Here is a 26,426-nt window from a genome sequence, read left to right as displayed (position 1 = left end):
GGCCACGCTCAGCCCCTTAGCTGCACTGACTACTCACTGAGGAAAGGAAAGACAAAACGACTCTACAGGCTGCTCAGGGTCACTGGGTAGAAACTAAATTGTACTTTCCTAGTCAACCAACTCCCATCTTTAGCCAGTATTTCATGATGTTTTATAAATTCACTATTTTACAATTACTTAGAGATTTTTCAAAGGCTTTCAGGACCTTTGAGGATTCTTCTCCATTTGGTTCATGATACCTCAAGGAACTTCTCTGCACCAAACTGCTTCCGAACACACAGAAACGAAACAGGCCTTGTGAATTTTAAATCAGATAACAAACATTTCTCTTTGAAAAGTCTCCGAATTGACCAGTTACAAATAACATAAGGTAGAGCCAAGTTTTGTAAGACACAAAAATTGTAATAACAGATACTGAAGGATACACTACCCCCAAGAAGAGGAAACATGAGATACGAGTACAATCTTTTTATTGTTCACTGAAAAATACAGGTCTGGAAAGAGTCTATTGCATTGTGTATTGAACACAAGGTCTGATATTGCAAGTATACATGACATAACAGTAGGAGATACAAAATGATACATACTGTACACAGAGACAGTGCCCACCCCTCTAAACGCTAAAATGTAACGCAATGAAATAAAGTCTTTTATTGAATGAGAAATGTAAACATTGCAATCAGAAACAAAGTGCGCTAAGCAAAGAACTTTGAAATTGTTTTGTTGTGATATCTGTCTACCTGGAGTTAGGAACTGTGGGGCCTAGGAAAAACTCAGCCAACAAAAAGCCAGCGCTCTCAAGGAGCTCTTCCCAGGGAGCGAGCTGCTGATGTCCGAGACAGGCCACCACCCTGGCTTCCCCAGGGCCCTCAGACCCACTCTGACCATTAATCCATGTCTCGGGGCTGGTTTGAGGTGAGCGGGAAGAGGACCAGGTAAGAGGAAGCTTCTGTCATGGCTGCTTATCCAACTCGACGGGATAAAAACACCTAGCATTTTTTACGTGTACCTGCCACTCTCAGTGAATGATGAAATGTGCTTGAGAAGAAAAATATTAACATTGGGAACAAAAGCCATTTTCTATACAGGCTGCAGATACCACGTACTCCTTTCAGCCACGTTTCCACTAAGATGCTTGAAAAGAGGCTGCTGCTACCCTACTGCCAGTCATACAGGCCAGGACCAAGGGTAACAAAACTTCTCCAGTTACAACTACTAATTCAAATGAGTTAAAAATAAATACAAATGTATTAGAAAACCAAAATCAATCTCAATTATTCACATGGCAATAGAGACAGATGCTGCAACAACATTCACATTTCGAGGTCAACTTTAACCACAGCCATGCTTCCCTCCAAACTGAGAAAGCCCCGTGTGGAGGAGAACATACAAGATTAATACCACCACCTCCTCTCCAAACACTATCAGGGCTCACAAAGCTCACTAGAGATAACAAACGCAGAAAATAAAAATTAAGAAAATAAAGCACATCTCAATATATACACACAGCAGAGGAAGACTACTCTCCCTCTGGGCTTCCTTGGCATCAGGCAAAGCAAGGCTATTTGCAATAATAGTGCCTAAACTGGCTATGGCAATGCTCATGAGAGAAATAAAGACTTACAAAGCTCCTTTATTCATTCATTAATTTCCTGAACAAAGACAACAGTCTCACCACCAAAGAAAATTTTCTTTCTGCCTGAGATGCTTTTATAAATGAGATTTCACAACATCCCAGATTCTTTACTTAATATTAAACCATTAACGCACAGATGACATCCTCAGAACTTGAGTGATATTAATATTCTCAGATATTTCTATACTTTACAGATCAGCAAATATTTTACCAGACTATCGGTTTAAGAGATTTGTAAGTCAACAGTAATAACCCACTCTATATTTTTCTTATCCTATTCATCAAAGAACACCCTGCTCCAATAGGAATGAAGCCCAGTTCAATGGTTATCTTGTTCCCTTCAACTCTGCACAGTAGATTTCACTATTCAGTCTCTATGGCCTTGACTCTTCTATGACTCACCTAGTCTAAAGAAAATCTTGTAAAAAAGGTAGAAAATTGTAAACCCCAGCAAAAACATTGGTATTAGTGCTGAAGTAAACTTTAGGGGAGTAACTATAATTGCTTATGGGATTGTTTAGAGCCTTTGTAGAAACCCTACTCCTCCTGAATCCCTAGACGGAAAAATTCAAATAATTTAAACGAGAGGGGATTTCACTGATAAAGGTCTAGTTCACGGGTAAGGTTCTGGTCCCTGGGATGATGTGCGGCTAAGCCAAAATACTGACTGTGTTTCTATTTGAAACACACCTGTTATTCTTCCGCAAAACAGCACTGTCAAATTCTCCCATCTGTCACGTCACTGGTGAGCCCATGCTGCTTCTAATTCTTTCGGTTGTTCTACTGCACATACGGATTCACTGAGCTCCTCACTTGAATGTGTAGGGAATTTCCATTTCACACCATCAGCTTCCGAAAAGCCATCAACTGGGAACAGCTTCTAGTTAGCAAAGGCACAATTCCTCGTTACAAAGGAAACCAAAAGTGTTGTTTGGAAGCTGAACAAACATCTTAAATAGTCCTATAAAGGGAATGCTGCATCTGCCAGCAAAACCCAGACACATTAACGAGTTCTAAAGATTATATGGGCTATGTTAAAAGCACGAATGTGGCAGTTTGAGACATATTTCCAATTTTCCACTACACCATTTGGGGGTAAGTGCTAGTTAATATCACAGGAACAAATTATAAGTGTCAACACCACCCCGTTGGCTTGTTTTCATCCTGCTTTTAGTAAACTTCTGCCAGCTCCAGGGAAGCCTGTTCCAGGGTACGTCACTCAGCAACCCGCAGAGCTGCTCCGAGACAGAACAATGCGCTTCATCTCAACTAGTCCAGCAGCGGGCACTCAGCTGGTAAACAGTGCCTTGGGGCAGAGCCCATGAAAAGCCTTAAGCCCAGGGAAGACTTAACAGAAGTTGCACAAAAAGCCTTGGTTTTATATCATCTTCCCAGGAAGTTGGAAAATAGCTGGTTTTTAGTTAAAGAAAAGGAATCTATGCTCAAAAACCATATAATGCTTCAAAAGCAAAATCAAGAATGGAAAAAGTAAAGAAAAATAGTCCATTCGTCAACAGCTTACTTTGGCTAAATGATCATAGAAAGTCAGTGCAATGTACTATTGTAGTTAGAAGCACGGCCTACCATGTTCTCATAAAACAGGGTACCAGTGAAGTACGTGAAAACAATTCAGAGATGATAGCCCTTCAGCCTCTTGTGACTTCAGAACTCGAAAAGACAAAGGCTAACCAGGATTTGACATTCAGATACTTACTGGCTCAGCACAGGCTGAGTTAGGAGACAGCTAAACATGTGACTCCTATTCACTTATGGTGGTCTCAGGAAGTTCCTATTTGGACACCAGCGGTTCTCAACCAGGCTGCACATCAGGGTCATCTGGGAAGCTTCAAAAATTACCCAATGCCCAGACCAATGAAATCTGGAGGATGGAGCCCAGAAATCTGTATTCTTTATGTTTCTGCAGGTAGTTCTAATGTTCAGCCAGGCTGCACACCACGGATGTATCCCTCTCAGAAAGCTGTTGAATGAAAGCCACATTGTATCTAAATAATTTGTTTTTTTTTTTCTAAATTCCACCAGGAAAAGGGATTTTTAGAAAAAGGCACAGTTGTGCTTCCTCTAAAGAGGCAGCTTACTGTTTGAGAATTGCGGGCTCCCGAAGGTTATCTGGAGCGCTGGTTGAAGAGGAGGAAGTCCTTGTCTTGGCAGAGCAGGCAGAGTTTCAGGCTTCGGCAGCTGCCTCCGGCAACAAAGAAGGCCCAGATGCCCGTGAGCACCATGACGACGTATGCCAACACCAGATTTAATCCATAGTAAGGACTTATGAAGGTCTGCCGGGGAAATAAATCAGCATGGGTCATGACGGCAAGCTTATTAAACACGTGGAATAACCAAAGAAAAAGGAAAATATGAAATACTTTCAATAGCTGAGGTGTGTTTCACCAAACACCTGAGGTATGTCATGGACCCACAAAGACACACAGGACCAACCGAGTCAGCAGATACTAGCCCCTAAGTCTGTGCTTTGCTGTATTCAGATGGAGACCCCAGAAGGTAATCAGAAGCCAGACCTAATGAAATACCCAACAGAAAATAGATGTTAGATAACCAGGGCCCAGTTTATAACCATATCTGTGTTAACTGGCTCTTAGACCTAGCAAGAAAGTGAGACAAGTCCAAGTTACTTTAGTAAAAATCCTTCGTATTCAAGGGAGCATGAGGGAATAGCATCTCTTTTTTAGCTGCACAATTGCTGAGGGTTCCAAAAGTTCATTTAAAAACCGCTGATGAGAAGCTGCGAGGTACTAGTGAAGACCACAGTGCCCATCCTAATGGAGCTTATATACCAGCAAGGGAGACCGGTGAATGAATGAAGAAACAAATAAATAATTACAAACTGTGATGAATGCTAGGACAGAATAATTACAACTGAGACGGTGCTAGCATAGGTAAGAACAAGGCAATCTACTTACGGGGGTCAAGGAAGGCACTAAGGAAGCGGCATTTAATCTGAGACTTACAGGAGGAGGAGTGAGCCAGCCTGGTGTAGACTGAGGGAGGGAACCACAGGAGGGCAAAGAGTTCAGTGCAGCTGAGAACCTGAGAGCTGACATAAATGATGTGCAGGGATGGAAGGGCGAGCACTGAGACAGGAGAGGAAGGCAGGGGCCAGCTATGCAGAACAACGGTAAGGAGTGTGGATTTTATCTTCAGTGCAATGGAGGAGCACAGAAGGGTTTTAGGTCGGGGAGCTGAATGAGTTTAGATTTTTTATTTATTTATTTTTTTGGCTGTCTTGCACTTGCACGATCTTAGTTTGCCGACCAGGAATTGAACCCGGGCCACAGCAGTGAAAGCACCGAGTCCTAATCACTGGACTGAAAGGGAATTTCCATGATCTTAGATTTTTTAAACTGTAGAGCATGGATTCAAGGAGGCTATGGTGATGGCAGGGAGACTATTTAGGAAGACTGTGCACTGAATGAGAAAGAGTACAGGACGGTGGCTTAGTCCAGGGTGGTGATGGCAGACACGGAGAGAAAGGACGACAGGAATGGACAGGATTGTTGGTGGCTGGGGTGTGAGGGAGAGGGCAGGACCAAGGATGACTTTCATGTTTCTGGCTTAGGTAAGTGATGGTGCTACTTAATGAGACATGAAAGACTCAAGGAAGACCAAGCTTACAACACTTGGGGAAAGACCAAGCTTGCAGTGATGGGTGGGACTCAAGTCCAAAGAGGACGTGGTAAGGGCGACATGCCTGTGAGATTTCATAAGGCAGGTCAGGTTTATGAGTATGAGGCTCGGAGGAGAGGCCTGGGCTAGAAAGATGAATACAGAAGCACAGTGCGTAATGGTATGAAAGCCGCAGTTATGAATGCAATTACCCAGGGAGCTACTGTAGAGAGAAGGGAAAAAGGAAGTCAAGCCCCAGCCCTGAGAACGGTTGTAAAGTATTTGTTCTGTTTAGCATCAGAGGAGCAAATTAAAAGTGTGAACACCACCCCACTGGCTTGACTCTTATCGAAGAAGAATCAGCAAAGGGATCTGAGAAGAGCAAACAGTGAGGTGAGAGGGAATCCAGGCAGCATGATGCAGAAGTCAAAAGAGGAAATGTTTCAGAAAGGCGCGGTCGACTCCTTCTAAAGGCTGCTGAGTTGAAAAAAGAACACCGCCCATTCGATCTGGAGAAATGGAGGCCCTTTTTGATCTTGACACACGCGGCCTTGAACAGAAGCCAGAATGCACTAGATGCACGACAGGAGAAACAGAGACAGTGTTTGTGGCGATAACTCTGAGAAATTTTGCTGTGATGGGAACCAGGGGGGAAAAAAGTCATGGCGAGAAGGAGAAAAGGTAATAATGAAGAGTTTTATGTAAAGTATGTCTATATGCTGATAAAGAGAGGGAAAAGCTGGTGATGTAGGAGAGAAGGCACAGCCAAAGGAGTAAAGTCCTTAAGTAGGAAGGAGTTAGATCTGGAACCCAGGAGGAAGGACTGGCCTTTGACTGGAGAAGGAATACTTCCTCTGCTGGGCCAGGGTAAGGTGGGGAGATGGGTTCTTCCTAACAAAGAAGAGGCTCTAACGGGGTCCGTTCATCACCTCTGCCCAGCAGGGGTTTCAGGAGGAGTGTCTCCAAGATGCCTCACCGTCCTCACCCTCAGCCTGCCTGCACATGCCCTTGGATTCAGGATACAAAGAGTGACAAGATAAGGTCCCACCCTTGATGATCAAACTCTAATTGGAGAGGTAGATGTAAAGAGTGTATCAAATAAAATAATGCTGACCAGGGAGAGGGGTTATAACACAGCCATAAATAAGGGCTAGTGATAGTGCTGGGTCAGAAACGTGCACCTTTTCCAGGGAGGCCTCACATGAAGCGATCAGGAGTTTTCCAAGCTGACCTAGGTTAGGGGGAGATGAGTCACTGCAGATAAAACAGCATGAGCACAGGCACCCCTGGCTTAGTTTAGATGGAGTGCATGATGTGAACTACAGGAGCAGCAAGAGGTAAGTTTTGTAGCAGTGAGATCAGTAAGAGGCTTATGTCAAACTGAGAAGTCTGGGTTTTACTCCACTGGCCACTGCTACAGCTGATCACTCTCTCCTCCTTAATACACTGGGCTTTGGGACACCTGGCTCTCTTCCTGCTTCACTAAGTTGTTCCTTCTTGGTCTCCTTTGCCAGCTCCTCCTCTCACCCCAACCTCAAGGTTGGAATGCCCCAGGGCTTAGTCCTTGGGCCTCTTCTCTGCTTCTACTCACTCCTTGTTATTATCTTTTCAAGCCTGGATTTCTCTCCCAAACTCCAGACTTTTCCATCCAACTGCCTAACTGACATCTCCACTTGGATGTCCAACCTCCTCCAAGGTAACGTGCCCGAAGAGAACTCCTGATCTCCCTCACAAGCTTCTCCATCCCAGCTGACAGCAACTCCATCCTTCTAGTTGTCCATGCCAAAAACTCTGAAGACATCCTTGGCTCCTCTTTTTTCTCTCCCTTGCCTTATCCAGTCTGTCAGGAAATAACTGTTGGCTCTACTTTCAAAAATATGTCCTGAACCTGAACATTTCTCATTGTCCCCTCTGCTACCTCACCCGAGTCGTCACCATCCCTCTCTGGATGGCTGTAATTTCTTCCTCCGTTACGGTCTACTCTGAACACAGCAGTCAAACTGATCCTTTTAAAACATGATTAAAATCATGTCCCTGGGACTTCGCTGGTGGCACAGTGGTTGAGAATCTGCCTGCCAGTGCAGGAGACATGGGTTCGATCCCTGGTCTGGGAAGATCCCACATGCCGCAGAGCAACTAAACCCATGCACCACAACTATACAGCCCACAACTACTGAATCCGTGAGCCACAACTACTGAGCCTGCAACTACTGAGCCCACCTGCTGTAACTACTGAGCCCACATGCCACAACTATTGAAACCCGTGCACCACAACTACTGAGCCCACAACTATTGAGCCCGCAAGCCACAACTACTGAGCCCATGTGCTGCAAGTACTGAAGCCCACGTGCCTAGAGCCCATGTTCCGCAATAGGAGAAGCCACTGCACTGAGAAGCCCGTGCACTGCAACGAAGAGCAGCCCCCGCTCACCACAATGAGAAAGTCCACACACAGCAACGAAGCCCCAACACAGCCAAGAAAAAAAAAAAATCATGTCCCTGTACTCAACACCCTACAATGACTCCCATTTCACTGAAAGTAAATACCCAAGTCTTGCATTATCTAGATGTGGTTCTCACTTTCAACCTCTACTTCTGTCCCAACTTCAAATCTGTGACAGTATCTCCCACTAACTTCCCCTGGCTCACTGGTTCTAGCTACCCTCACTTCCATAAACATGCCAAGCATGTTCTTTAGTTTAAAGACTTTGCCACTGGCTGTTTAGCCTGTGATGCTCTTTCTCCAGACAGTCACATAGCCAGCTTCACTTCACTTCTTTGCTCAAATGTCACCTTCACAATGAAGCTTACTTTTGACTACCTAGTTCAAAAATTCGACATTCCCAGCCCCCACAATCTGGAACCCTTTTAACCTGTTCTACTTTCGCTTTTTTCCCACAGCACCTACCAATTTCTAACATACTATACAGTTTCTTTTTATTATGTCTATTGCTTAGTGCCTCTCTCTCTCTCTCCAGTAGATGGTAAAGGCAGGGTCTCTGCTTTATTCACTAAACTGCTTTGTTTGCCTAGAACAGTGTCTGGAACATAGAAGGCTATTTGTCGAATGACTGAATGCATGAACAATTGGATCCATAAGAAGGACATTAGCTTTGTCTTGCAACTTCCTTTCTGATTATTAAAGTGTCCCTAGTAGAGAATCTGGAACATGCCAAAACCCATAAAGAATAAAAGAATCCACCCAGAGATGAAAGCTGTTAATATTTTAATGCATTCTCTCTCCAGTCTTTTCTCCACGAAGGTTTAACTTTACATAGCTGCCATCATGTTAAGGGTGACTTTAGTATCCTGTATGACTGAAAGGTTTTAGGTAGGGAAGGCAATAAGATTGTTTTTTAGATGGATCGGAGAACAAGGAGCCCCGTATAAGAAAACCTGATATGAACTCTAAATGGATGGAGAGGAGAGAAACTTGGCAGGACACCACCAGAAGGAACCGTTTCAGTACTTTAGATGAGAAATGATAAAGGTCTGGACAAGGCAGTGGTGGGATAATTCTGATGTAAGTATACAACAAGTTACAATTAAGCATTAAACAGTGCTTAAAAAAATACATCTAGTCAAGTATTCCTTTTTAACTTTCTTTTGAAAACTGGCATTATACTGTCAAAGAGGAGGGAGTAAGATGGGCACTCTTGATATTGATTAGAATGAGTAAAAATAGTACAACCCTTCTGGAGAGCATTTTAGCAATTTGCATCAAGGACTTTAAAAATATTCCATTTGACTTCACAAATCCATTCCTTAGAATCTGAACAACATATTGAAAAAGTTTCACGTACAAAGGTGCTCAACACAGCATTGTAATAACCAAAAGTAGAAAAACAAGTGATCAATCAGTTAAGCAAACGGTAATATAATTTTTATGTAATGATATTAGGCTATTAAAACATAAATATTAAAAGGATTTATAATAACGTGGAAATTGCTTAAGACGTGTTACATAACATAAGCATCACGCAAAACTATTTCGGGTTTGACTATACCCATGAAAAGAAAGACACGTACCAAAAACAAAACAAAACAAAACTTTTATGAGATCAACCAACAAATTAATAGTTATCTTCCTATGGTAAGACACGGATGATTTATGTATCATTCATTCATTCTTTTAAATGACATTTCTGAATTTCCGCATTTTCCCATGAGCATGTATTTCATTCAGAGCGGAATCTACCACTTTTGATATGTGGACCTGAGCTCCAAAAACTGGTCTGAGCGTGACAGCAATACTCACCAGAGCTGATACCAGCAGGTGGGTCAGAAGAACGACAAGAAGGGCGTACCACTTTTTCTTCTCGCAGCCATCAAAAAACACAACGCCCCAGAACACATGCAGCAATATGACTACCAGCGTCATGAAAGCTGAAAGACAGGCAACCGTGAGTGCCCCATCACCAGGACAACAGACCCCAAAGCCCACGGAACACCGAGTCCTGGGACACAGGCTCTCTGGGTGAGGGTTCAACCCTATCTGACAGAAGTTAGGACCCTGACATATTTGCTTGAATAGGAGCTCTGAAAGCAACATTTCTGAACCAGGGGGCCAGCTCTGCACCAGCAGAATGGGAACCTGTGAAACAAAAAATCAACTTGGATCTGGCTTTCAAGGAGTTTCTCTTAGGAACACAATAAAACTACTGTGATATCTAATCATCTTTTTCCAAGTTAGCCTTCTGCACTAATTGAGAAACTTTTTTTTTTCCCCAGGCACACGGCACAGCATGTGGGATCTTAGTTCCTGGACCAGGGATCAAACCCACACCCCTTGCACTGGAAGCTCGGAGTCTTAACCACTGGACTGCCAGGGAGGTCCCCAAGAAACTTTTTTCAATTAAAAGGAGTGTCCTCAATTTAAACAAGTCTTCTCATTAAAGTGGAATTTCTCCTTGGATCTTTTTTTTATTTTAAAGCTAATGGAAGAATAAAAATATTCAAAATTGCAATAATTATCTAAGGTTCTTCTTAAGCATCTGAAATTGAATTTCATCAGCACAGCTTTTTCTATGGAATGCTGTGTGTCTGCATGTGTGCACACGCGTGTGTGTGCGTGTCCTGCATCCTGGACAATATTCTTTACTTGAGCAAGTTCCGGGACTTCCTGGTGGCACAGTGGTTAAGAATCCGCCTGCCAATGCAGGGGACATGGGTTCGAGCCCTGGTCTGGGAAGATCCCACATGGCGCGGAGCAACTAAGCCCGTGAGCCACAATTACTGAACCCACATGCCACAACAACTGAAGCCCACGCACCTAGAGCCCATGCTCTGCAACAAGAGAAGCCACCGCAATGAGAAGCCCGCGCACTGCAACAAAGAGCAGCCCCCACTCGGTGCAATTCGCCACAGCTAGAGAAAGCCCGCTTTGCACAGCAACAAAGACCCAACGCAGCCATAAATAAGTAAATAAATAAATAAATGATTTTTAAAAATCAGTTTTAAAAAAATGAGCAAGTTCTGGAATTCACTGGTGGTCCAGTGGTTAGGACTCTCACTGCTGAGGGCCCGGGTTCAATCCCTGGTCAAGTAACTAAAATCCCACAAGCCATGCGGTGTGGCCAAAAAGAAAAGAAAAAAAAAAAAAAAAGAGCAAGTTCCACATATTCTGAAAGTTTCATTGTGAGAAAATGAAACTTTTCCACCATTAGCACCTACCAATCTGGCAAAAAGTCAAGTCTGACCGTTCTCTTTCACACTAGTGGTAGGCAAACAACCTAGCGTTACCTAGCAAAGCGGAAGATTTGCCTTCTCTATTTCACTCCAGCAATTCCACAGTTAGATCTATACAGTTCTCCCTTGGTATCCGTGGAGGAATGGGTCCAGAAACCGCCCCCCATAGATACCAAAATCTGCAGTTGCTCAAGTCCCTTATATAAAATGGGGTAATATAACCTACACACAGCACATCCTCCACCTCCACTGTATACCTTAAATCATCTCTAGATTACTTATTACAACTAATATAAATGTTATGAAAATAGTTGTACACAATGTAAGTTCTATGTAAGTAGTTGCTGGAGACAGGCAAGTACAAGTTTTGCTTTGGGGAATTTTCTTTTCCTGGATATTTTTGACTCATGGTTGGTTGAATCTGTGCATGCAAAACCCACAGATACAGAGACTGTACATACTCTGAAGCAGTTAGATTTTGAATCAATAGATCACGAGCACTTGAGCACTTGTTAGACATGCAAATTCTTGGGACCCATCTCAGACCTCCTGCATCTGACACAATACACCCAGCAATCTGTGCTTAAACTGCCCTCCAGGTGATTCTGATGCATAGTCAAGTTTGAGAACCACTGCTGTAGAGAAACTCTAGTATATTTGCACAAGGTGATATACACAAGAATATTTACAGCAGCACTGTTTGTAATAACAAAAAATGTCCATCACTACCAGAATGGATAAACTGATATATTCACGCAATGGAATACTTATATAATTTTTGGAGGTTTTTTTTTTTCTTTTTTGGTTTTTAGATTTTTTTTTCTTTATTCTGTGCCCAATTTTTTTTTCCAGATCTTTATTGGAGTATAATTGCTTTACAATGTTGTGTTAGTTTCTGTTGTACAACAAGGTGAATCAGCTATATGTATACATATATCCCCGTATCCCCTCCCTCTTGAGCCTCCCTCCCACCATCCCAATCCCACCCCTTTAGGTCATCACAAAGTATTGAGCTGACCTCCCTGTGCTCTGCAGTAGCTTCCCACCAGCCATCCTTTTTACATTTGGTAGTGTATACATGTCAGTGCTACTCTCTCACTTCAACCCACCTTTCCCTTCCCCCACTGTGTCCTCAATTCCATCCTCTAAGTCTGCATCTTTATTCCTTCCCTGCCACTAGGCTCATCAGTACCATTTTTTTAGATTCCATATATTTGTGTTAGTATATGGTATATACATTCTATAATATAAAGGGTCTCAAGAATATAATGTTGAGTGGCAGAAAAGCATATTGTGGGGAAATGCCCGTTATTTCAGTTATATAAAGTCCAAAAAACAAACAAAAAAACCCCCATAACTGTTGAGGTTGAAGGAAAGCAAGTTGTTACATCTAGTGTGTCAGCAAATGATGGTAAATATTTTTAAGTAGAAGAGGGATCTAAAAAAAAAAACTTTGGGACAATGGTAGACTAAACCAAAATGATGTATTTTAATTCCATTGATGATCCTTGAAAGGGCAGTCTCCTTGAAGATAGATGTCTGGTTATGTGATGGTATAGAGCTGAGCCATCTGAAAACAGCCAGGAGTTAATTTTATGTCAGGAAAGACCAGACGAGACACTGTGATCTACAGACACAGATGTTCACACTCTAGGTTTTTCTAAAGCCTACATGTCAATCAAACATCAAGAGAAAGCAATGACACCATTAATGTGTCATCTGTTCCTCAGCTATGTGAAAATGAAGTCAGTATTGCTAAGAGGACTCTCTATATGCAGCCGGGTAGCCATTAAGGAAGTGTGACTTAGGCATGGCTCAGCTGAGATAGAATCTGACATTTTGACCCGATGAAATCATCCAGGACACTCGCCAGAAACTCAAGATGCTTATCAAACCCTTACCCTAAAATAACTCATGAAAGTCTATCCACTTATTGGACCCCGACCATAAAACGATTTGTGATTCCTTAAGGACAAATATTTTCTGACTTCTGTCAATCACAATTCTCACCAGGCAACTTTGAACAACCTCATGGCCTTTTGTCTCCCAACTTGCAGTTCTTAGGACCCCAGATAAACTCCTGTCTTATTTGCAGCCTCCTGCTTTATGTTTTGTTTGACAGCTATATTTGCCCTTTCCTCTATGAATTACCACAAATATTTAAACCAGCCAATCATCCTCCGATGATCAAGTCCTAAAGCTCAGCTACTTGGAAAATGCTCTTACTTAATGGGCTTTTCAGTTCATTCTCATCCAAAAGAGCATTATTCTGTCTCAGACAAGCATTCTCAAGATATCATTAGCCCTGAACGTTCTTCCAAATTCTTGGTGGAAAATTCTGTTTGCAAGGCTCTTTCCTGCTAAAAATTATCTCTGATGCATTGACCCTGTCTCCAAAGTCAAGTCTAAGCATCTCAGGTTAGCATCCAAGGCCCTCTACAACCTAGACCCAAATTACTATCCTTCACTAATCTTCAAACAGAAAACCAGAAACCAGAACTGTCTATACCTCTATGTTTTCACTTAAAAAAAAAAAACCTGTCCCTTTTGCTTGAATACTCTACCCATCACCACCACCCTACCCATTTCACTCTAACCAAATCTTACTTTTATTTAACATCTAGCTCAATGCCATCTCTTTGGTGAATTCATCCTGATACCTATTCTTTTTTTTAAAACACTCCATACACAGTTACTAAGCACCTAGAGAGTCTGGCCTGAGGATGTCTATGAGCTCTGGAGTCACCCAGTCCTGAGCTGGAATCCTAGCTCCACGGTGTGGCTTTGGGCACGCTATCTAACCCCTCGGAGCTTCTGTTTCCTTTATTTCTAAAATGTAAATAATGCCCCTGGGTTGTTGCGCAGGGAAGAACAGTACTGTGCAACCCAGAGTTTTTTCAATAGATGACAACCACTATGTGCTATAGTCTCCAGATTCAAAGATGAATATAAGCCAGGACCTTTAACTCCGTGAGTTGTACTAACAGGTGGGAAAGTGAAGCAAAGCAGCAAGCAGTTACCATGTTGATCCAAGCTTCCCGGTACCGGACCAGGTTTTAAAAGGCACTCTTGCTCACTCTTGCAGGTTACTTCTTCCTCTGACATGCTGGTACTACTCTCACACTTCCTTTCTTCCTCCCGTCTTTTATTAATCCACACAAAGATTTATTAGCACCCACTACGGGCCAGGCAATAGGGCTATCGTGGTGAACAGAACACAGTCCCATGGAACTTCCTTTTCAGAAAAGAAGCCCATCTTCTCACTTTACTGTTTTACTAACACAATATCTAAAAGGGATCTCCCAGACATTTATTAAAATATTGCATATTCCTACTTGACTACTTATTTATTCAGCTAGCACTAGTTTCTACAGGACTTCTATGGTCATGAGCCTTTGCTATTACAATGTGCTATTCAGATTACTGGGATTTATTGCTTTTTCCTCTGTAATTGGTTAGAGGTCCAACAGGAACTGAGACCTGGATATCTAAAACTATTCTGTCATATACATGTAGTGAGAGCGATATACATACTATTTTGATACTTCTCTCTAGTAAATGGAATTAACTACAACGAGAAATAAAGATCTGTTAATAGTATCTCTAGGGTACTATCTTTTAATTACTAAACCTTTCTCATGTCATGTTCCTAAATATATAAAATTCTAAAAGTCCCTCAGTGAAGCTAACCCTAAAATTTGCTTTGTTGTTTGTTTGTTTTACTTTTTGTTTGTTTGTTTCTGTTTTTGGCCATGCCGTGCAGCTTGCAGGATCTTGGTTCCCTAACCAGGGATGGAACCTGTGCCCCCTGCAGTAGAAGGGCAGAGTCTTAACCATTGGACCACCAAGGAAATCTCACTGCTTTGTTCTAATACTCTTAAAAGTAGAAAAAAACACTTTTCTAAGTTAACCATAAAAATATCAAAATTATATCCTTTCATAATCCAGATTAATAAAAAGAACACCCATAATCTCTAATGTTTTGGAACACTAATCAGAAAGCTGAAGAATTCTAACAAATATTGTACATCTGTTTGTGAAACTTTGGCTTTCTAGTTTGATAATGGACTTCCTCTTCTAACAATCTTTTACACATTCTCTTGGTAGAGAATGTTTCAATCTAACCTATTTCTAAGCAAAATGTTTCAGTGTTATTGGGTTGGCCAAAAAGGTTTGTTCAGGTTTTTACCGGAAGGAACATTTTGGCCAACCCAATATCTTTAAGAGGCTGTAGTTACTGCCTGGTTCTTGAACCCTTCCTGAACATAGCCTGAACACTCCAGAACACAGACTCCTTATTATCTTCATTTTCACACCTGTCCCTCTCTCCCTCAATCCTGATATCTCTTTTTCTGTCCCTGCGAAGACAACGGCCGAATATAGCTACCGATTCTAATACTGGATCCAGCCAGCATGGGAACTGCTATCATCTGGCTTCCCCTGACAACTTCAGAGCATCTCTGTCACCAGGCCAGAGAGTGCCAAGGGCTGCTGCTGGATAGTGGCAACAACAGACAGAGGAAGACTTCCCAAAGCCAAGGCTCAACCTCAGCTGCTCCGAGACAAGACGTGATTACCAGTGGGCTTCTGGCTTCTTTTTCCTAGTAAGAGAAGGGTCTGGGGCGTCAAGGTTCTGCAAAGTGACAGACTGTCCTCCATCCCTCTTGGTTGCAGAAACTTGCCAGATCCTGGAGAGATCTCCAACGACCTAGCCTGAGCCAGGCCCCAGAACTAAACTAGTGTTTTTGAAAATGCCTTTCCTGTAATAAGGATTTAACTGTACATTTTTGCTTTAAAAAATATAACAGAACTGTGACCTAGTTTATTGTAATGTAGATGTACATATATTACTAACCAAGTAACATTCTCCCAGATTAATAGACATTTTGAAAACCATCTTATATGACAGCCATAAGAAAGGTGCAGTTCTGTCCCTCAATACCAACCAGAGCAAAAAGATAATGTCCTGAGAGCAATCTGAATATAAAGAAATATAACGATATGAAATATCATTTCAGATTTATGAAAATGCTCCTGAAGGATGTTCATGAGCTAAACAGACTGCCAAGAAAACGATGTTATGTTTACGGTTCCGCTGGCAGATGGTGAGGAATGATGACATTCTCTCCAATTAGCCCATCAGTGTGGAGAGTCAGTGCTGGGAAGCCCCTTAGAATCTAGTTGCCTGAACTAGTCCCCTGTGCAATTAAAAAGCAGACCCCACAGGGTCCACTTCAAACAATTCTAGTTTTAGAGCTCACTTCATCAAAACAGTCACTGTGGGAAAGTTTCTTCTCAAACCAAACCCAAATCTAGCCTTTTAACTAGGTGATTCTCAAGTGGGGTGATTTTGCTCCCAGAGGTCACTTGTCAATGTCTGTAGACATTTTCGGTTGCCACACTGGGGGTGGGATGCTTCTGGCATCTAGTGGATAGAAGCCAGGAATGTTGTTGAATACCCTACAATATACAAGACAGTGCCCCTAGAAAGAACTCCAAAAGTCAACAGTAACGAGGTTGAGAAACCCTGCTCCAGCTCCTGCTTATTAAGCCTGGGAAGACTCTTTGAAGAAGCAAAAGTCAACTCTTTTTTTCCATATGTGGCACATTAAAAAAATACTTGAAACTCTCTGTATAGGTCAACTATTATCACAAAAAAGCTGCATTACAAACCACACCAAACTCACCGGCCAGAGCTGCCATTGGGAGCACAGGGTGTAAGGCACTGCCCACAGGAACCTGGGGTACAAGTCCCTAATTCACTGAGTGTGGGCTCTCAGGATTCTATTAATTTGTATTAATGCTTCACTGACTTCACGAAATTAACTAGGACCTTCCCATGTCTGTCTCTGCCCTGGAATAGTTTCAGCACCATCAGGTTTACCTTTTCTTTAAATGTTTGCTCCAAAGCAGCTCTCAAACACCTATTCCCGATGCCATACATAAGCAAAACCAAGCCCATAAGAACTTGCATGGAGATTTAAATGGAAGGTGGAGGTAAGATTTGCAGTTGGATTAGATGTGCATAACAAGAAAAACAAGAATCAGGAATTACTCCATGGTTTGGGGCCTGAGCAACGGGAAGGATGGAAGTGCTTCAGTTGAGATGAGGGAGACCACAGAGGCACCCCACTTTAAAGATGCTGTCTAAAGGGGCTTCCTAGGTGGCGCAGTGGTTAAGAATCCGCCTGCCAGTGCAGAGGTCACGGGTTCGGTCCCAGCTCCAGGAAGATCCCACATGCCGCGGAGCAACGAAGCCCGTGTGCCAAAAAAAAAAAATAAAGATGCTGTCTATGTCTTCTGCCCTCCAGAAATGCTGGTAAGGCAGCAGTAGTGCAAATCATTGTTCCCCTGAATGTACGGAGAAAGTCCCCTGAGAGATGGAAAAGCAGCCTACCACCTGAAACAAGGCACTTCAGCCTCACGATTGAAATATTCAAGCAGGTGTCTGCAAATGAAAGTATTCAAGTAAATGTTTGGTCGAGAACTTTAGAATGAAAGAGATGATAAAATCTAATCGCTCTATCCCTTAAAATAAACCTCACGCTTGGTTAATCCCTTAAAAGAACCATTAAGATTTCCAAACATCTATGCGTGTTAAGAAAAGGGTTTGGGAAGGGAGGGAATACGGGGATACGTGTATAAAAACAGTTGATTGAACTTGGTGTACCCCCCAAAAAAATAATAAATAAATACATAAAATTAAAAAAAAAAAAAAAAAGAAAGAAACGTGTGTGGGAAATTTAGCTAAAACCTGTTCCAGGAATAGTGTCGGAAAACCTCAGAGTACGCCAATGACACACGTTACAATGCGAATGATTTCCCCCAGAAACTGCGCGATGCAGCAGCCCTGACGTGAACACTGCGACACTCTTTAGCAGAGCTGTGGAGAGGTAGAAGAGCGAACTGGTACAAGCGGTCCCAGTAGTGACAAGCATCCTCGGTGAGAAGCGGGCACGGAGCAGGTCAGGAAATGCTGGGACTCCGGCGCATCCTCCCAGCACAGCCAGGGAGCTGCAGAGGATCAAGCTGAGGATGCCGAGGAAGGCCAGGCTCATCAATAAAGTTGAAGACAGGATTTTTTTTTCTCCTTTCAAATTATAAATATAGTGTGTGGCAGGTAAACTTATATTCCTATGAGGCTAAATGAAGATACTATGCTGAATGATACTAAAAAAAATATTACTTTTTCCCAGCGCACATCATCTTTCCCGGGTAGTATCCTGTTCATCACGGCTATGAAAAAAATCTCGGTAAGATTCATTGAAGAAAAAGAAACTAAACACAAAAAACACCAAAAGTTAAAGGCAGCAGTGGATGAATAAAATAATCACCAATTCACACGTGAAGGTGACACAAGGCCTGAAAAGAGAGAGAAGCACAAGGCATCAGGCTGCCTGAGCTGCAAAGGGGTCAGCAGGAGCTCTCCATCCAGCCACGTGAGCAAAGAGACATCAATGTCACGGACGGTGACCTTGAACACATGTGGAAGAGCCACCCATAGCCTATGTCATTCTTTCAGCCACTCTGTGAAGCAATTTACTGAGCTGCCTATTTGCACTCTGCCTAAAGATGGCTACCTGGGCTCTGCACACTTGACAATGTATCACAGGCTACTAAAGCTTCAATACGCCAAGGTTTGGGGAAAGGACGTTCCAAAAGTATAATTTTCCACTCTCAGTTCTTTGAGCAGCTTGAAGGAAAGACTATTACACTACTGATGTAATGAAAACATACAATAAAAATATATATTTGGTAACAAAACCAATGACACTTTATCACATACATTAGAGAAATTATCCTTTCTGTAAATTCTATTCTTCATTTCAAGAACCAAATTCTCTACCCTTAGGCCATTTTACAGTTTATAAAGCACTTAAATATATACTCTCTAACTTCATTTAATTCTTTACAACTCTGAGCTAGGTATTATTTTTGCCCCTGCTGAAAAATGAGGAAACTGAGGGCTTAGATGGAAGTCCAGTACTTCCTGTGCCCCATGAACAACGTCCTTCTTACCTCCAGGACTGCAAGGAAGACCGCTTCCCTCCACCTGGAACATTCCTGCCTGACAACCGCCTTGCTATGCCTGCCTACCTCCTATGCATCCTTTAAGTCTCTACTCAGAGAGCCCCTCCTCCATAAGCATTGCCTAACTTTCATTTTTTTCAGTCACTATGGATGAGTTCATCTGGAAACAAAGGACTCCACAAGGTGCTAGGGATACCACAGTGAACAAGACAGACAGTCCTTGCACGTGCATGGCTGAGCATCCGGCTGGGGAGAAAGACATAAACAAATCACTACACAGCCGACCAGTTAATTACAAACGTGGTAAGTACTACAAAGGAGAAGAACAATACCACCCAGGTGGGGTAGAGCTTTTCTGTGCACTCATGGCTCTTCCTCATCACGACGTTTACCACACTTTGCTGTAATCAGCTGTTTGTCTTTGTTCCCTGCTAAGAGTAGGGAATAAATGTATAGACGCTAACTGGGCTGTTGAATAAAAATACTTAATTATTTGCGGAATGAGTGATTAAATGATCAAATGGACTTGCCCAAAATACTAAATTAATGAGCGAGGATAAGACTTGAACTTAAGACTCCAATTCCCATACCCTGCCTTAGCACAGAATAACCAAGAAACGGTAATAATTCTAATAAAAGTTAATGCTAGCCTGCTACACAACTACAAACAAAAAGAATTAACTTATAATATATTTAATTTATAAACTGTGCTTCCTGTCACATGAAAAGCTATGTACGTACAGGTATCATATAGTTTATATCTTGTACTAACATAGATATACTAATTAGACCCCGTATTCCTGATTATTACTTAGGCATTTATAATGGAGTATATTAAACTATTTAACTGAAAAATTAGAAATGAGCTCACGTCTAAATACATGGTAAAAGCCGCTACAAATAATACACATAAAAAACACAAATATATACAAATTTGAGGTTATTATTTTTAAACACAATAAGTAGCTTCTTAAATGTGTAATTCAAAGTTTATGCTCCAAACAATGATGTTATAATAAACTCTAGCACATGATAAAGTAACAGCTATTCTTGATTCTACAGGTACACATCCGCAGCACGGTCAGCCTGCTATCCTAACTTAGCTAAAGATATTAAAACACTTTGTTTTCTTTGAATTTATAGAAATCACAAATACAATCCCCAAATTGCTAGCACATTTTTTACTTTCTTCCAATGACTTTAAGCCAATCTTATGAAAAAGCCTAGCTCACTAAAGGGAATGAGCGCCATCTAGTGACAGAAGCTGGTAGAAAAATACATTCCATTAGGAGACTGCTACTTGAGAATCCAAAAAAAAAAAAAGGCTTATGTAGATAAGATAATGTAGAAACCTGCAGCAGTGACACCCTCTCCTGGTTATGTTTTATTAATCTATATTGGATGCTAACAGATTTTAGTTATTAATATTACAGTTTTTCTAAAAACCTAATACTCATTATTACGATGATTTTTTAAGACTGTCAGAAATATTCTAACTATGGAATGTTTAAAAGGAAGATAATCTGCTATGTTGGAGACAAGACTAAATAAGTACGATCATTCCATTAACATACTTTCCCATCCTCTAACACGTAGCCAGATGTAAAGAGCCCTGACTGTATCCTGCAGGCCCTGAAAAGCCCTTATACATTTTTGTACAGGGAAGATGAGTTTGGGGGCTGTACACAGGATGGATTCCCATGGAAAGTGTGCTGAGGAAAGACTAACCAGATGGGGATTAATGGTAGCAATCTAGACAGGAGATACCAAGGCCTGAAGTGAAATGATGAACGAGAGAGTCCACTGGGTTTGGGGATCACATAACATGCAGGACGTCTCTCAATTTTTTACTGCAGCAATTTGTTTTTTTAATTTGGTCATCTTCTCTATTATTATTTTAAACTGCATTTAAACTCTTAATCACTTTTTTGGTCTTATCCTCCCTATAAGATAAGCTCCTTGAAGACAGAAATTACTAAAGATGGTAAATTAATGATTTAAAATAATGACTTAAAAGAATAATGATTTTAAAAGAATCTGTGCATGGGGTCACTTATTTTAATGATATAACTTGTGAAGACCAAAAAATACAGTGGGATTTTTAAAAACTATTTTTTAAAAGGTTCTTCTTGTGTAGTTTAGGCGAGATCTCATATTAACTATGCACGTTGCCAACTCTCAAATGTGTGATCACTGCATCATGGGTACAACTTTCATCTGGTGGATGAAAAAGCAGTTTGAAATGGGTTGGTCCTTTTACCGCATCTTTGGATAAAGGTCAACTCATCTATTATTTTTTTCCTCTTTTTTTTTAAGAATATAGTACAATTCATTTTTAAACGTTCAAAACCAAGAAAACTAAATATTAATTTTTTTTTTTTTTAGATACACACATGGAGGTAACATTTTCAGGTTTTACCTTCAAAGTAAAACATCTATACACATTAAAAACCTAACTTTCGAAGATGGCGGCGTGGGCAGATGCGGAGATCACGTCTCCCCACACATAGTCCAACAGGGGACCTGAGGCCCAAGCAGACCACAGGAATCCCGGAGCAACCGGGTAGGACCTGGGGGAAGTCAGGGGGGCGGGGAAGGGGAAGTTGGACAGGACTGGCGCCCCTGGGGGGTGGCTGGGTGAGGGGGAGGTTCCCGCCTGGAGGGACCGTTGGGGGCTGGGAAGATCCGGGAAACCGCAACTGGGTTTCTCCCGCCCAGGAAGCCAGGAGGCCTGCTGAGTTCCCTGGCTTGGGGGCCTGCTGGGCTCCCCAGCGGGGTCCTCCACCCTCCAGGGCCCCCTCCGGGCTGCCTCGGTCCTGGGGGTGTGCGAAAGAGGGAGGAGGGGTGAGGAGGTGGAGAGGCAGACAGGAGGGGGTGGAGGCTTTGAGATTGGGGGACAGGGAGACGAGAGGGCGTTTTACCTGCCCTCTTGGCCAGGGAGGCCGACTGGGCTCCTGGGCCTGGTCCTTCACTCTCTGGGCCCCCTCCAGCTGCTTGGGACCTAGGAAAGTGGGGACGCGGGGGAGAGGAAGAGAGGCAGACAGGGACCCTACAAGACTGGGAGATCTGGGGAAGTGCCGCAGGCGTTACCCTGGCCAAGTTGGCCCTGGGAAGCCTGCTGGGCATGAGTCTGGTCTCCTGCCTTTCCGTGCCCCCTGCAGCTGTGAGGGTCCTAAGGGAATAGGAGAGGGGGGTGAGAAAGAAGAGAACCCAAGCGGGAGGGACCCTCTGAGACTGGAGGACTAGGGAAGGTGCCTAGCATTTCTCCCACCAACTCGGGCCCAGGGAGCCTGCTGGGTACCTTGACCCGCTGGGTCCTTTGCTCCCAGGACCAGAGGCATTCCTGGGCCCCTCTGCCTCATTGGGCCTACGCCCCATTCCCCACCACCCCCAGGGCCTTTTCTAAGCGTAGGCCCTGCCCATTGCCTAACTTGCCCCCCACCCCTGCCCTTGTCTAAGCCCCGTCCCCACAGCCAAGGCCTTTTCTGGCTTTTTTTTCTTTCTCTCTTTTTTTTCTTCCCACCTCCTCACTTAGGCTATTGCAATTGTTTTACCTTCCAGTTGTTGCTCCATCTTTTTTTCTTCTTTTTTAAATTTTTTCTAACACATCTGTTAGTTTCCTATTACCCTATTTTTTATCTTGCTATTGTTCTGCTGTTCTCCTACTTTTTTTTTTTTTCATTTTCCCTGCTCCACACGGCTTGTGGGATCTTGATTCACAAGCCCAGGGTCAGGCCTGAGCTCCTGAGGTGGGAGCTCTGAGTCCAAAACATTGGAATAACAGGGAAACCCAGTTCCCAGGGAATATTCTTCAGTGAGGTCTCCCAGAGGTTCTCAACTCAACACCAAGACCCAGCTATACTCAACAGCCTACAAACTCCAGTGCTTGAAACCTCAGGCCAAACACCCAGTGGAACAGGAACACAATCCCGCCCATCCAAAGTGGGGGGAAAATGAGACAACAAAAAAATACCTCATAGATGAAGTAACAAGGTAAAAATACACAAGACCAAATAAATGAAGAGGAAATAGGAAAAATGCCTGAAAGAGAATTCAGAGTTATGATAGTAAAGATGATCCAGAATCTCGATAACAAAATAGAGAAAATACAAGAAACAGTTAGTAAGGACTCAGAAGAACTAAAGAGCAAACAAACAGTAACAGATAACAAAATAACTGAAATTAAAATTACTCTAGATGCTATAAACAGCAGAATAACTTAGGCAGAAGAACGAATAAGTGAGTTAGAAGATAAAATGGGGGAAATAACTGCCACAGAGCAGGAAAAAGAAAAAAGAATAAAAAGAATGGAAGACAGTCTCAGAGACCTTGGTGACAACATTAAGCGCACCAACATTTGAATCACAGGCATCCCAGAAGAAGAAGAAAAAAAGAAAGGGTCTGAGAAAATATTTGAAGAGGTTATAGTGGAAAACTTCCCCAACATGGGAAAGGAAATAATTAATCAAGTCCAAGAAGCACAGAGAGTCCCGTACAGAATAAACCCAAGGAGAAATACACCAAGGCACATATTAATCAAACTAACAAAAATTAAACACAAAGAAAAAATACTAAAAGCAGCAAGAGAAAAACAACAAATAACATATAAGGGAAAACCCATAAGGATAACAGCTGATCTTTCTGCAGAAACTCTGCAGGCCAGAAGGCAGTGGCAGGATATACTGAAAGTCCTGAAAGAGAAAAACCTACAGCCAAGAATATTCTACCAAAAAAAAAAAAAAAAAAGAATATTCTACCAACAAGAATTTCATTCAGATTCGACGGAGAAATCAAAAGTTTTACAGACAAGCAAAAGTTAAGAGAATTCAGCACCACCAAACTAGCCTTACAACAATTGCTAAAGGAACTTTTCTAAGCAAGAAACACAAGAGAAGAAAAGACCTACAAAAACAAATCGAAAACAATTAAGAAAATGGTAATAGGAACATACATGTCAATAATCACCTTAAATGTAAATGGATTAAATGCTTCAACCAAAAGACACAGACTGGCTGAATGGATACAAAAACAAGACCCTTACATACGCTGTCTACAAGGAACCCACTTCAGACCAAGGGACACATATAGACTGAAAGTAAGGGGATGGAAAAAGATATTCCATGCAAATGGAAGTCAAAAGAAAGCTGGAGTAGCAATACTCACATCAGACAAATCAGACTATAAAGTAAAGACTATTACAAGAGACAAGGAAGGACACTACATAATGATCAAGGGATCAAACCAAGAGGAAGATATAACAATTGTAAATATCTATGCACCCAACATAGGAGCACCTCAATACATAAGGCAAATGCTAACAGCCATAAAAGGAGACATCAACAGTAACACAATAATAGTAGGAGACCTGAACACCCCACTTATATCAATGGACAAATCATCCAAACAGAAAATAAATAAGAACACACAAGCTTTAAATAACACATTAGACCATCTCGACTTAACTGATATTTATAGCACATTCCATCCAAAAACTACAGAATACACTTTCTTCTCAAGTGCACACGGAACATTCTCCAGGATAGATCACATCTTGGGTCACAAATCAAGCCTTGGTAAATTCAAGAAAACTTAAATCATATCAAGCATTTTCTTTGACCACAACATCATGAGACTAGATATCAATCACCTGAAAAAAAAACTGTAAGAAATACAAACACATGGAGACTAAACAATATGCTATTAAACAACCAAGAAATCACTGAAGAAATCAAAGAGGAATTCAAAAAATATCTAGAAATAAATGACCATGAGAACACAACAACTCAAAACCTATGGGATGCAGCAAAAGCAGTTCTAAGAGGGAAGTTTATAGCAATACAATCCTACCTCAAGAAACAAGAAAAATATCGAATAAACAACCTAACCTTACACCTAAAACAATCAGAGAAAGAAGAACAAAGAAACCCCAAACTGAGCAGAAGGAAAGAAATCATAAAGATCAGATCAGAAATAAATGAAAAAGAAAGGAAGGAAACAATAGCAAAGATCAATGAAACTAAAAGCTGGTTCTTTGGGAAGATAAACAAAATTGATAAACCATTCGCCAAACTTATCAGGAAAAAAAGGGAGAAGATGCAAATCAATAAAATTAGAAATGAAAAAGGAGAAGTAACAACTGACACTGCAGAAATACAAAAGATCATGAGAGACTACTACAAGCAACTATATGCCAATAAATTGGATAACCTGGAAGAAATGGATAAATTCTTAGAAAAGTACAATCCTCCAAGACTGAACCAGGAAGAAATAGAAAATATGAACAGACCAATCACAAGTACAGAAATTGAGACTGTGATTAAAAATCTCCCAACAAACAAAAGGCCAGGGCCAGATGGCTTCACAGGCGAATTCTATCAAACATTTAGAGAAGGGCTAACACCTATCCTTCTCAAACTCTTCCAAAATATGGCAGGAGGAGGAACACTCCCAAACTCATTCTACAAGGCCACCATCACCCTGATACCAAAACCAGGCAAAGATGTCACAAAAAAAGAACATTACAGGCCAATATCACTGATGAACATAGATGCAAAAATCCTCCACAAAATACTAGCTAACAGAATCCCACAGCACATTAAAAAGATCATACACCATGATCAAGTGGGATTTATCCCTGGAATGCAAGGATTCTTCAATATACGCAAATCAATCAATGTGATACACCATATTAACAAACTGAAGGATAAAAACCATATGATCATCTCAATAGACACAGAAAAAGCTTTTGACAAAATTCAACATCCATTTATGATAAAAACTCTCCAGAAAATGGGCATAGAAGGAAATTACCTCAACATAATAAAAGCCATATACAACACACCAACAGCCAACATCGTTCTAAATGGTGAAAAACTGAAAGTGTTCCCTCTAAGGACAGGAACAAGAAGGGGTGTCCACTCTCACCATTATTATTCAACATAGTTTTGGAAGTTTTAGCCACAGCAATCAGAGAAGAAAAAGAAATAAAAGGAATTCAAATTGGAAAAGAAGTAAAATTGTCACTCTTTGCATATGACATGATATTATACATAGAAAACCCTAAAGACTCTACCAGAAAACTGCTAGCACTAATCGATGAATTTAGTAAAGTAGCAGGATACAAAATTAATGCACAAAAATCTCTTGCATTCCCATACACTAACAATGAAAGAGCAGAAAGAGAAATTAAGGAAACTCTCCCATTTACCATTGCAACAAAAAGAATACAATACCTAGGAATAAACCTGCCTAAGCAGGCAAAAGACCTGTATGCAGAAAACTGTAACACACTGATGAAAGAAATCAAAGACGATACAAATAGATGGAGGGACATACCATGTTCTTGGATTAGAAGAATCAATATTGTGAAAATGACTATCTTACCCAAAGCAATTTACAGATTCAATACAATCCCTATCAAATTACCAACGGCATT

General features: G+C 41.6%; 1 protein-coding gene across 3 annotated transcripts in view; it reads right to left on the bottom strand.

Annotated features, from left to right (window-relative positions):
• Positions 1 to 459: 459 nt before the first annotated feature.
• The window catches only part of APH1B (aph-1 homolog B, gamma-secretase subunit), a 37,029-nt gene continuing 11,062 nt past the window's right edge, over positions 460 to 26,426 (bottom strand). Inside the window, exons 5-7 of one of the 3 annotated variants that reach the window (XM_057724282.1) lie at positions 9,531 to 9,658; positions 3,733 to 3,927; positions 460 to 3,614 (exon numbers count right to left, since the gene is read on the bottom strand). In XM_057724282.1, the coding sequence (XP_057580265.1) occupies positions 3,760 to 3,927; positions 9,531 to 9,658 (296 nt within the window). In that variant the 3' untranslated portion in view covers positions 460 to 3,614; positions 3,733 to 3,759. Of the gene's footprint in view, positions 3,928 to 9,530; positions 9,659 to 26,426 lie in introns of all 3 variants that reach the window. The other 2 variants (XM_057724283.1, XM_057724281.1) reach the window with 2 other exon arrangements.

Source organism: Hippopotamus amphibius, chromosome 2, assembly GCF_030028045.1.
Source record: "Hippopotamus amphibius kiboko isolate mHipAmp2 chromosome 2, mHipAmp2.hap2, whole genome shotgun sequence".
NCBI lineage: Eukaryota > Metazoa > Chordata > Mammalia > Artiodactyla > Hippopotamidae > Hippopotamus > Hippopotamus amphibius.
Note: the sequence above shows the minus strand (reverse complement) of the source record. Positions and strands in the feature narration are given on the sequence as shown.